General features: G+C 43.7%; 2 protein-coding genes across 13 annotated transcripts in view; one reads left to right on the forward strand and one right to left on the reverse strand.

Moving 5' to 3' along the window:
* Positions 1–8,049: 8,049 nt before the first annotated feature.
* The window catches only part of LOC134740129 (uncharacterized), an 89,756-nt gene continuing 84,576 nt past the window's right edge, over positions 8,050–13,229 (reverse strand). The window contains exons 2-4 of the mRNA XM_063669472.1: positions 10,981–11,065; positions 10,635–10,827; positions 8,050–8,508 (exon numbers count right to left, since the gene is read on the reverse strand). Coding sequence (XP_063525542.1) covers positions 8,384–8,508; positions 10,635–10,827; positions 10,981–11,065 — 403 coding nt within the window. The 3' untranslated portion in view covers positions 8,050–8,383. The remainder of the gene's footprint in view (positions 8,509–10,634; positions 10,828–10,980; positions 11,066–13,229) is intronic.
* ADD3 (adducin 3) overlaps positions 8,146–13,229 on the forward strand; it is a 127,654-nt gene continuing 122,570 nt past the window's right edge. For 2 of the 12 annotated variants that reach the window (XM_054437042.2, XM_054437048.2), the window contains exon 1: positions 10,362–10,753. The gene's annotated coding sequence lies outside the window, so the exon portion shown is untranslated. Of the gene's footprint in view, positions 8,579–9,327; positions 9,737–10,361; positions 10,754–13,229 lie in introns of those variants that run through there. The other 10 variants (XM_054437049.2, XM_054437051.2, XM_054437039.2 and 7 more) reach the window with 10 other exon arrangements.

Below are 13,229 nucleotides of genomic sequence, written 5' to 3' on the forward strand. Positions count from 1 at the left end.
TTTTAAATCACACCGTATGATTTGACTATATTTGGGAACGCCATTGAATTCTTAAAGCCATGCTTTGTGGTCTTTTACACAGATGCCGCTGAAATGTAGTTTCTAAGGCAAATATTTGAAAGAACACTGATACATCTAAAGTTGTAGATGTATCAGTACATCTACAAGTAGTACTTGTAGTCCACTGCACACCTACAGTGCTGGCTAAATATGCAGCTTCCAGAGTGCAACACCAGACCTACTACAGAAGAGTTTTGATGGGGAAGGGTTAAGATGGGGGCTGATGCTAAACTTTTAATGACCATCTAAATCTGGGTGGTTTTCATGTACACTTAAATTTGAGAACTACTGAACCAGTCTCAACAAATCCTAATATTTATTGGGTATATACTCTGTGACAATCAATGTTCTAGACTCTAGACTGTACTAGGGATACAACAATGAACAAGATAAAGTTCTTGCTCTTTTGAAGATTCCTATGGGGAGGAAATTAATGATAAATAAGTACGACAAAATTAATTAACAAAATAATTATAAAGTGGAGTTTGTACTCTGAAGAGAAGAAAGAGGGTAATCTCAAACTTAGCAGAAGGGCTCACTTTTATCTGTTATACTACTTCTTCTCAAGTCTTCTCTGTCTCAGGTAATGGTACTACCATCCACCAAGACACTAAGGTCAAAGGCTTTGGAGATCACTCTGGATTGAGTCCTCTCTTTCTCTCCTTTTCTGCACTCACCTCATGTACTCCATCAGCAAGTCTCCAAAATATACCCAAGATCTTTCACTTCTCTTCTCCACAGCTACCCCTACAACAAGACCCCATTTCCTCTTGTCAGGATGACTTTAATGGCTTCCTAACTAGCTTCCCAGTCTCTAGTCACATCTCTCTAGTGTTAATTCTGCACATAGCAGCCAGGAAATTCCAAAAATGCAAATGAGACTGTAGCCTTCCTTTGCTTAAAACCTTCTGAAAGTCAAACTCCTCACCGTGATCTGCCAGACCCACATGATCCGGCCCCCACCTGGCTCTCCTGTCTTGGGCCTCTTTCCCTCAGTCGCAGTGTTCGACCACCATGCCTTTCCCTCAATCCCTCAATCATACCAAACTTGTTCCTGCCTCATGACCTTTGAACTTACTTGTCTCTCCAGCTGCCGACTACAGATCATTCAGGTCTCAGCTCAAATGTCACCTCCTCAAAGACACCTTCTTCATCCATCCTAACTAAAGCAGTACCCCTCCCCCACCCTAATCATTGTCAATGGCCTATTTTACTTTCTTCTTAGACTTTAGCATCTGAAATTACCTTATTTATTGATTTGTTTACATGTTAACATCTGTTGTTTTCCCAGTACAATAAAAGCTTCATGAGTACAGGGATTTTTGTTCATTTTGTTCACTGCTTTGTCTCTACCACCAGGAACAGTGCCTGGCACATAGCAGGAGTTCAACAAATACTGTTGCCTTAATGAGTGAAAATAACTGAGTGAATTAATGGACAGTGACTGGAAGTGGGGGGACTTAAGCAAGCTCTCAGTAAATGAAGGCTGGGTGTTTCAGGGTTTGGGGACTACGTACATTCTAAATTTGCCCTACACAAACTCTCTACTCCAGGCAAACAGATTTGTTTGCTGTTCTACCAACACACTTTATATTTTGCTGTCCATGTTCAATGAAGAGACCTAGGTTGTGCATTCATAATGAGCTTGACCCTGAGCAAAGCACTGTGGGACCTGTCTCAGAAAGCTCACATACATACACTTCCTCCTGCCACTACCATCACCTAAGGCCCTTCTCCTCCTCTTTACCCCATTAAAGTTCTGCTCTTCCTACTCACAGACATCCTCCCTGTTTTCTCCAGCAGGAATTGACCTCTATCTTCCCTGACTCCTTTTAGACTCTCTTATTCCCTGACTCTGGTATATTATACTTACAAAATACATGCCTGGGCAAATTATTTAACCTCTCTGAGCCTCAGTTTCCTCATTTGAAAAACAGGATCAATGATACTAATTTAGCAGGACTGATATCATGATTAAATGTAATATAAACTTCAAGCATAGTGCTTGGCACATAATCACTTTTTAAACTGTAGCTATAACAAATATTATTTTCCTCATTATTAATAAAACTATCATTATATCTTAATTATTAAAATAAAAATATTGATAAGGCAGTTATTTATTGAACATTCAGCATTTCCTAGGAGTTTACATTTATTATGTCATATGAAATAATTCTGCAATCTAGTTGTTTCATACATTTGTGTTTCATTTCCCAGCTAGATGTTGAGGCCATAAGCTATGTCTTAAGGTTGTTTTTTTTTTTTTTTTTTTGAGACAGAGTCTCACTGTGACACCCAGGCTGGAATACAATGGTGCGATCTCGGCTCACTGCAACCTCCGCCTCCTGGGTTCAAGCGATTTTCCTGCCTCAGCCTCCCGAGTAGCTGGGATTACAGGCACGCACCATCATGCCCAGCTAATTTTTGTATTTTTAGTTGGCCAGGCTGGTCTTGAACTCCTGACCTCAGGTGATCCGCCCGCCTTGGCCTCCCAAATTGTTGGGATTACGGGCGTGAGCCACTGCACCTGGCGTCTTAAGGTTTTTTTAAATAATCCTTCCACTACCAGACTAGTGTGCTGTTAATAACACATGCTCAAGAACTATCTGCTGTAAATAATAAGATGATTTATAGCTCTGAGAGTTAGTGATTTGTATTATGTCAGAATATAAGCTGGTCTGAAAAATCAGATCAATTCAGTCTGCAATTTTTTGTGTGAAAACTTGGGTTTGGATCTGTCAGCTGCTTAAATAGTGTGCTGATGCAACCTGTCCCTTCCATTCATTCGACGAGTACTTTTGAGCACCTACTATGTGCCACTCTCTGTTATGAGCAACTGGTAAAGGCTTCTAAAATAGGGAAATTATTACATTCATTTGTCAATATTTCTGTTATGTTTATAAACTCTACTTTTGCAGTTGCATACTCTTCCCAAGAAACTGGCTTATATTTTAGAATCTAAGTACTTAGAGAATGTACAGAACATACAGCATGATGAACTGTTAGGCTCTGGAGTCAGAAAGCCTGGATTTGAATCCTAGCAGTGTTAATTCTATGCTTTGATATCCTGGGCAAGTTACTTATCCTCTCCAAGGCTCAGTTCCTTAATCTGTACAATGAAGATAATAATACAGTAGTATCTACCTTTAAGGGTTATTGTAGGTATGAGATGAAATAACACATATAAGACATTCAGTACTGGTATGTTTTAAGAGCTCAAAATTTTAGCTATCATTAAATTACTAGTTCACATTACTCTACCAAACATACTAAGAACACCAGACAAGAATAATGCACCTGGAAACTCATTTTTGCACAAAGAGTGAGAGAATAAACAAATATTTAAATTCCATATGGTGTCAGGCATTAGAAGCTCTCCATATGTTACGTCATTTAATCCTCACAACAATGTCAAACAGGTATTATCTTACAGATTAAGATACTAGGGGCTGGGCATGTTGGCTCTCACCTGTAGTCCCAGCACTTTGGGAAGCCGAGGTGGGTGGGTCACTTGAGCCCAGTAGTTCAAGACCAGCCTGGGCAACATGGCAAAACCCCGTCTCTACTAAAAACACAAAAATTAGGCATAGTGGTGCACACCTGTAGTCCCAGCTACCAGGAAGGCTGAGGTGGGAGAGGATCGCTTGAGTCCGGAAGATTGAAGCTGTGGTGAGCTGAAATCATACCACTGCACTCCAGCCTGAGAGACAGAGTAAGACCCTGTCTCAAAAAAAAAAAAAAAATACTAGGACTCAGAGAGGTTAAATATTTTGCACACATTTATGCAGCAGAAAAGGTGTAGCCAGTTTTGTCCTTATCTGAATCTCTTTCACATAATAAAACGGGGGCCATCTGCATTTCACTCATGTCTGAGATTCTGTCTACACAGTACATGTTTCTATAGGATAGCTGTGATCAGACTGGTGGTACATGAGAATCACTTGGGGTGCTTAAAAAGTCCTCAATCCTCTTCTTTATTCAGAGATTAAAAAAAAAAAAAGTCTCAATCCAGGGCCCCATCCTAAAAGATTTAATTCAGTAAATTTGGAGTAGAGCCTATGAATCAGTATTTTAGGAAACACTCCAAATGGTTCTGTTGGAGGTAGTTCCCTGATTACTTTCTAGAAATACTGTCATAAGGAGTAAAACACCTGGTTTTAAGATCATGTAATATACTAGAGATTCGTAGCTGAAGTGTGAAGACATATGACCATGTGATGAAAAGATGTATATGCAACTAACGTATTTTAGGTTTCACATAGCAATTGCATTTTTTGCATTCATTTTAAAGTTTTTCTACATAGAAACTAGTGATTCTTGGCTGGGTGCAGTGGCTCACACCTGCAATCCCAGCACTTTGGGAGGCTGAGGTGGGCAGATCACTTGAGGCCAGGAGTTCAAGACCACCCTGGCCAACATGGTGAAACCTCGTCTCTACTAAAACTACAAAAATTAGCCAGGCATGGTGGCAGGCAACTGTAATCCCAGCTACTCAGGAGGCTGAGGCAGGAGAAACACTTGAACCCAAGAGGCAGAGGTCCCAGTAAGACTCCATCTCAAACACAAACAAACAAAAAGAAACTAATGACCCTTCTTTTTTTTTTTTTTTTTTTTTTGAGACAGAGTCTCGCTCTGTCACCCAGGCTGGAGTGCAGTGGCACAATCTTGGCTCACTGCAAGCTCCGCCTCCCAGGTTCACACCATTCTCCTGCCTCAGCCTCTCCAGTAGCTGGGACCACAGGCTCCCGCCCCCCACACCAGGCTAATTCTTCGTATTTTTAGTAGAGACGGGGTTTCACGGTGTTAGCCAGGATGGTCTCAATCTCCTGACCTCGTGATCTGCCCACCTCGGCCTCCCAAAGTGCTGGGATTACAGGCGTGAGCCACCGCGCCCGGCCGGAAACTAGTGACTCTTAAGTTGAGTTTATATGAGTCTTTATGTTCTACATATGAGTGGGCCTCCCATTAGGAGTTTCTTATTTGTAGCAGTTGTTTGCATATTTATTTAGCCATGATGATTTTAAGTTACCAAATAGAAAATGAATAAATGAGAATAAACACTTAAAAAAAAGAGGACCCTAAGGGTTATATTTCATTAAAGTTTCAGAAATATATCAGGCTTGATTACTTAAACAGTTGTATAAAGATCTTTCAGATATTTAGCTGAGGTTAATTCCTTTAAAATAAACCATATAGGTCACATAGTACTAATAAAATATGTTGACGAATCCTTGAGTATTGCCCTGATTATATCTCCTTGGGGAATGGAGAACTCATTAGCATGAATTCCGTGTTAGTCCTCCCTGCCTTGTTCCCCAAGTACTTTCCAGACTGGCTTGGCATAAAAGGGTGATCAAAATGTATGTAGCATGGCCAAGTTTCAAATGAATGGCTCATCTAACTCCACTGATTAAATACATAACATTACGTAGTTTGAAAAGGCTGTTGTGCTTCATTAAGTTTACTTTTCTGTCTGAGAGCTTTAAAAAGGTAAATTTTGGGGGGTGGGATAGGGAAAGGATTCTATAAATTCTTGGCTCTTCATATTCAAATGGCATATGCATATTTCCCAACCCAAGGGAAAATCCTCAAAGCTGAGAAGTTGTTAAATTGGGAACAGTAAGGGGGTGTGTGTGTGTGTGTTCGTGTGTGTGTGTGTGTGTATAGAGAAAGAGGAAGAGTGTGTGTGTGTGTGTGTGTGTGTGTGTGTGTGCGCGCACATAGAGAAAGAGGAAGAGAGAAAGATAAACCTGTTTGCTTTCTGAAACAACAAGTAGTAAAACAGGTTGTTTAGGGTAAAGTCCCTTGAACTAGATAATTGATTTTAAATACGTTTGCCTATAATAATACCTTATATTTACATAGTGCTTTGAAAAGTTCAAAGCATTTTTACATTTATTATCTCATTTGAACTTCACTACAACCCTATGAAGTAGGTACAGCACGTATTACAATCCACCACCACCACCACTTAAAAGATAGCTAAACTGAGGCACAAGCATGTCGAGAAACTTGTTTAAGGTCATATAACCAGTTGGTGTTACATCTAGAACTGGAACACCAGAATTCTGAAACTGAAGCCTGTGTTTTCTTGGCAGAAAGTGCCTCTGCTACTGCTTGATCTACCCAGAGTTCCTGTTGAGATTTGTGGCTACAATTTAATTGGAGAATACAAATCAGGCATGTCTAAAGAGCTCTACAGAAAAGAGATTGTTTCTTTTAGATCATGACTGTGTTAGGAAAGGGAGGTAGAGAATGGAGTCACTTGTTTTGGACAATGCAAATTAAAAACAAACAAAAACACTTTGTAGTCAGTTTCTGGATATGTTGGGAGCAATTCATTCATTAAATCGTGTATTCATTTTTTAAAGTATCTATTAAGTGCCTTTATATAAGAGACTGTGCTGAGCACTTTGGGAAGAGGTAATGAAATGCATTCAATTTGCGGGGAGGGGATGTGGGGGAATGCTTTGAATTATACAAATAATCACCATTTTATTCATTGTTCAATACTACCTGGTAGATGAAATAAAAAGCCCTCCTTGCAGAGAAGCAAGGAAAACAAAAACAGATGAAGGAAACTGGGCAACTAATTTCTTTTAATTCTCTCCCTGTAGGAGGCATTAAAAAAAAAATTGAGGCCGGGTGCGGTGGCTCACGCCTGTAATCCCAGCACTTTGGGAGGCCAAGACAGGCGGATCACAAGGTCAGGAGATTGAGACCATCCTGGTTAACACTGTGAAACCCTGTCTCTACTAAAAATACATAAAATTAGCTGGGTGTGGTGGCATGCGCCTGTAGTCCCAGGCTGAGGCAGGAGAATCGCTTGAACCTAGCAGGCAGAGATTGCAGTGAGTCGACTAATTTTTGTATTTTTAGTAGAGACAGGGTTTCACCATGTTGGCCAGGATGGTCTCGATCTCTTGACCTCGTGACCTGCCCGCCTCAGCCTCCCAAAGTGCTGGGATTACAGGCATGAGCCACCATGCCAGGCCAGACCCTGGGAAATTTCAATCCAACTTCCTCATTTTACAAAATAGGGAACTAAGAACCAAATAAGGTTATTTACTTGTTCAAGATCTCACAGGTACATAATTAACAAAAGCTGTGCGAAGAAAATCAATGGCAGAATATTTCCTGTATTTTTTTCTATTCATATTTTGAGATCACACCTCTTCATTAACTTATAGAGAAAAAAACATAACTGGTCAGTGCTTAAATCAAGTAATATAAAGATAAAATGTAAGGTTATAATGCAGATTCTCATGTGGACATAACACATTTTAATAGTGTAAATAGTAGATTCATATGCACTTAGAGTCAGTCAATCCACTTGTGTTTAATTTTGCTGACCTTTGAATTGCCACTGAAATAGCATTATACTGTGCTATTATCCAAAAATTATTTTAGATATATTTTGTTTTTTTCTATATATAATATTGTAATTTTTTTTTTTTTTTTGAGACGGAGTCTTGCTCTGTCACCCAGGCTGGAGTGCAGTGGCGCGATCTTGGCTCACTGCAAGCTCTGCCTCCCGGGTTCAAGCAATTCTCTGCCTCAGCCTCCTAAGTAGCGGGGATTACAGGCGCCTGCCACCACGCCCGGCTAATTTTTGTATTTTTAGTAGAGACGGGATTTCACCATCTTGGCCAGGCTGGTCTTGAACTCCTGACCTCGTGATCTACCCGCCTCAGCCTCCCAAAGTGCTGGGATTACAGGCGTAAGCCACCACGCCCGGTAATATTGTTATTTTTTTTATATCACATGAGCACACATTGAAATCTGTCAACAATATATTTTCTAATACTGGTATTCACTGAAGTTCCAAGTATGCTTATAGATAGGACTTGAATCCATTGCTTCTAGTCACATAAACGAGTTTTAATTCATTTTTCTTTTTATTCTTATATTAAATACTAGTTTTCCTTTATGTAGTTATTATTTTAGTACGATGATTGGAAATTAAATATTAGCACAAATTACTAATCAGTTTCAAGGCATACAACTTTATTTTGCCATTACCCCGATGTTTGAAATTAGCAGGGCTCTTTACAACTGGTGCTTCTAGCATTTCATTGACTTACACTAAAATCATTGCCTCCATTCCTCAACCACCCAGTTAATTTTAACCTTGACCTCTCACAGCTGTACTGATTTACTCAGTCCACAAAACTCCCTGATTCCACCCTCTCTGCCTCTTATGAAGCAATACTAGAGAGGAAAAACAAAACCCATTCCTTTAAGAGAGATTCCGCCTCCTCTCTTATAAGCAAGCGCCTAATGGTAATTGTAGAGTTTACTAAGTCAAACACTTTACTACTCAGCATTGAGAGAAGCTGCTGCTGCTAATGCTAATGCTGCTGCTGCTGCTGCTGCCGCCGCCGCCGCCGCTGCTGTTGGTCTGAGGCTGCAGTAGATTTCTGTGCAGCATTGCAGAATCCACACCTAGAGAACAGAAGACACAGACACGTACGTCTACTACCCTTGTTAGAAGGAAGCTTTGGATCTTCGGTGGGTAAGGAGATCTATCTATCTATTTTGTCCAGAAACTGTGAGAAAAATAATGATCATGGAAAAGACTGTTCATCAGACATGCTTAAAATGGATTATGTAAATTTATCTTCCTTTGGTGGTGGTGGGGGTGTCTAGATTTGCGACTAGCAAAATATAGTGGGGACTATATTCTGATAGGTGCCCTTAGGATACTTTTTTTGCTATTCATAAAAAGGCTAACCTTGATGCATGCAAAGCTTTTCATTTTTTTGCTTTTTAAATGCAAGAAAATATCCAGCCACTCCCAATATCTCTCTCAAATACTGCAGATATTTTTAAATGCCAAATAAAATGTCAGGCTGAGCATTTTCTAAACAATTTTCTTCCCCAAACTAGGAAGCCTTCCCCACGATTCGTTAAGAGTATTTAAAAATAATAAGGCATTGTTGGATTTTTGAGCAAATGGGAGATCGTGGTAGACTCAAATTTCTACAGCCTTAGTCCAGTGGAGAGAGAAAACAATAAATGCATCACAGTTTGTGCCAAGACAAGATTCATTTTCCACACTTCATATGTGGGAAGAGGAAACTACATTTTAATTAGCACATTTTTAGGGAGGAGGGAGGGGATGAAAATGAGGGGGATGGCGTGAGGTATTTGAGGGGGACGAGTCTGCAGATGAGGAAAGGAAATGAAGTGGATTGTCGCCAGTGCCTTGGAAACGAAGGGAGATAAGGGTGGGGAAAGAAGTTTGTTGTGCGTGTTAGGGTGGGGTTGGCCCAAGGGACCATGAATCACTGGAATGGCGCTCGGAGGGGTGTGCTTGCAAGTGTACTGGTGCAGGAGGGACGTGCTAGTCGTGGGTGGCAGAGAAAAGTGTGCACCGCTGGGAGGTCTATTTCGAGAATAGGTTGGGGTGAGAAACATGTCTGGGCGAGAGGGGTGGGAGGCCCGGTGTCACCTGTGGATGGATCCACAGCCCTGCAATTGCGTGTTGCAAAGTTTGCCCGGCCCTGCATTCATTTTTGAAGGTTCTTGGCGATGCCTCGACTTTTCGCCTCAAAGAAGTGAGCTCTCATAAGGTTCAGAGGCCGGGAGCCAAAGCGGGAGTGAAGACTCTCGAGGGGTCCAAATGAAGCAGAAGCGAGAGCCCCTGTCCTCGTGAAGGTGAAGGTGTGAGGTGAATGTGGATGTGGAGGTGAAGCAGGAGTTGTGGGGACTAGGCGCCCGCGAAGGCAGCTGTGCTGAGAGCAAAGTCCAGGCCCCACGGGGGGTGTGCGCAGGTTGAACCTTTGCAGTGGCCTCCCCCTAAAGCCCCAGCAGCCAGCATGGGCGGCCGAGGCTGACTCAACGCGGCGGCTCAGCCTCCGGAGTAGGAGTCGGGGGCTCGCTCATTTAGGGCGGGAGACATTTCCGAGGCGCCCCTCCTCCCCTTCGCGGTCGGGTTTCTGTCGGGGTCGTTTCCCGCTCTGGCCCTCCGGGGACGCCGCGGATTCGAGCTGCACAGCCAGAGGAGAACGTTGAAGAGGCGCCAGGCAGCCGCCCCGAACCAGGCCCTCCCGGCTGCCGGGCCTGCAGGCCCCCACCGCCGCGGCTTCACGGACTTAGCGCTTGAGGGCGCGGAGGGGGCTGCGGGGGCGGGGCCAGGGCTCCCGAGGGGCGCTCGGGGCGGGGCCAGAGAGAGCTCGGGGCTGCCAGAGGCGAGGCCTTGAGGAGGCGGGGCCGGGAGGCTTCGGAGCCCAAGAGGCGGGGCCAGAGGCGTAGGGGGCTGCGAGGGGCGGACCTTGGGGGCGTGACCGGGGGGGGTGCTTGGGGACCTAGGGGCGGGGCGTTAGGGGGCGGGACCAAGGGACGCTCGAGGGGCGCTCGGCTAGTCCCGCCAGAGCGCGAGCCGCAAGCCCGTAACGGTCGCCAGTGTGAGGGGCGGGAGGGAAAGAAGAGGGGTTTAAATTAGATTTTTTAAAACACAGAGCAAGAGCTAGAGGCGTCGGCATCCCAGGTGTCGCTGCTTCCTGCTGCACAGGGCTCGGCGTACAGGTCCCTCCCTCCTCAAGCCCCCTCCCCTTCTCCCGCCTTACCCTCTGGGGCTCTGCGGCGCTTAAGAGGCGGCCGCAGCAGCGGATCCGGCGGCTGCTGCAGCCCGGGCGGCTGCGCAGAAGGAGGGAGGGGAAACACAAAGCCGGCTACGCGCTGCGAGGTAATCTTGCGGAGAGAGGACGCGTCGTCGTCCCGCCTCTCCTCCGGGCCGGGACGCGGGCACCCGCGCGGGGGCTGGCAGCGGGGGCGTTACCGGGGGTCGCGCGGGGGTAGGGAGCGGCGGCTGGCGGGGCCGAGGGGACTTCTCATTGGCTGTCCCTGCGGCCTCAGGTGAACCCTTTTCCAGGGCGGGAGTGGGGACCACGGCCAGGCCAGAGGGGAGCGTACCTGCGGGGGAGGGTCCGGGGGTGGCGGTGCACGGCCTGCGGCGCCGCGGGGTGGGCCCGACGCTTCGCGCGTCCTCTGGTTTTCCCTAGGAAGGCGGGGAGTACTATAATCAGTTACTGGCTAAAGCTTAGGTGACCCCGGGGACCTTAAGCCCTGAAGGTGCGCTCCAGGGGAATGGGAGGTTCCTGCGCTTGGAAAAGGTGGAGGAAAGAGAGCGAATGTTGGTTTTAGTTGTTTTTCTCATTTAAAAAAAAATTTTTTTTGTTGCAAGTTGAAAGTGTTCAGTCACCTTTCTCCTATAGTCCGCTTCCCCACCCTCCAACACAGACATACACACACACAAACACACCACCCCTACAAACGTATACATGTTAGGTTGAGCTTCCTGCTAGGGGTGACAAGCGAAGTTGGCAGCAGGTCTGCTGTGCTGGTGTTTGGGGCACGTCCAGCCTCTTTGGAGGTATGCTATTATAGCTTAGGCAAGACCACAGACAGGTAGCATAATCTGGGCCTCTTAAAAATGGCAAGAACGGCCTCAGGTGAACTTTTTTGTTGCAGAGATTTAATTGCAAGTAGGTGCCCGTTGAAAATGGGAGCGCAAGGAAAACCACTAATTTCCTTGGCACATGTGCTGTTGCAATTAACCTGGTAGAGTGTTACGGAATTTAACTTAACCAAGAGGCTTTGAGGGAGGATTATATGCAAGTTTGGGGAAGGAATTGATAAGATTCTGGGGTATGGGACTAGCTACATACACGTGCGTGCACGTTTACGTTAAATTATGTAGCATTTTCGATTTAGCAGTATTAAATGGTTGCTTTTCTTGGAATGGCTCCTGACTACATAGTGCAGGGTACGTTCGAATTTTGGCTTTAGAAGACTCCTAGTGAGAGTGTTTTTAAAGATGGAAAAAATAAGAGTACAGTGCAATTTATCGTTTTTAAGTTAAATACTTGACTGTTAAAAATATTTATGTAATTAAGTTATGGAACCAGCCCATTTATAGGGTTAAGTTACTTAACCCTATAAATAACTGAAACATTATAAATGGAGCATTTGTAGAAAGTTTTTATATCGAAGTCTCCATTAGATTGTACTTGCGTTATAACTTATTTTCCTTTGCTTAAATGGAGCAGATTAATTTTATGGAAGGAGGACCAGGATAAAATAAAGGCCGCTACATTTAACTCTTCATCTTTCTGAAGAGTTCAGTCTGCTAACGCTTAAGCTGCCCAGAAGTGCTGGCATGTTGGTAATAGTTTTTAAAGAAGAAACGGGTGTATCTATTGAATGTTAAACAGAATTTGAAGGCGTTCTTGAGATGGTTATGAGACGTTCAATATGTTGCTACATTTTACATATATGATATCAGGAAATGTTTGGTGAACATTTGACATAGTTGATCATATGACACTTGGGAAATATTTTGCATGATAGAAGGATTGTATTTTCGTAATGTAAGTTTCAAGCATTGACTGAAAGGTAGAAAATTACACACTTTGCTGTCTCACCCCTTTTTTCAATATTATGCTGGGATGAATGTGAATTCTGCTCAATTATGTTTAAAGTGTAGATCTGGTCTTTGTAAAACCAGAATGTCTTTTGAGACCGAGAGAACATAACATCAGCAACAGCCCAACTCCTACACACAATCCTAAAACCTAGATACAGAGTGGTGCCCAACTTCTGAGGTTTTGAGGCTTCCTGAAGTAGGCCTATCATGTCTTGAGTGCTTTTGTCACATGTAAGCCTACAGGTGGTTAGCTGGTTAATCTCTCCCATTTCAAAGCAGTTGGTTAGCAGTACTGGGTGGCATGTATGCATGTCATCAGAGCATAAGAAGTGTTTGAGGGAAGAAATCACATAAAAGCATAGATACCTGGCTCTGAACAAACTGTGTAGCGTGTTGGGGAACAGTCACATCAGAACTTTAGCTTAACCGAGTTGCTATATGTAAAGTGCTTAGAATAGGGTTTGTACTCAGTGCTTTTTGTGTTTATCATTATCAGTATATAAAGTGACATATCTTTCTGAAGGCTGTTAGGTCATGCTACCCAGCATGTGAAGACTCAGCAAATATTTGTAATAGCCAATATTTATTTGCCTAACCTCTGTGCCAGGCACTAAGAGTTTTATATGATTTAATTTACTTAGTCCTTCCGACAACCCAGTGACTAAACAGAGGCATGGAGAGGTTAAGTATCTTCCCAAGGTGACACAGGTTGGTTCTGAACCCAGAGTTTGGCCCA

The sequence above is a fragment of the Pongo pygmaeus genome, chromosome 8 (assembly GCF_028885625.2).
Source record: "Pongo pygmaeus isolate AG05252 chromosome 8, NHGRI_mPonPyg2-v2.0_pri, whole genome shotgun sequence".
Classification (NCBI taxonomy): Eukaryota; Metazoa; Chordata; class Mammalia; order Primates; family Hominidae; genus Pongo; species Pongo pygmaeus.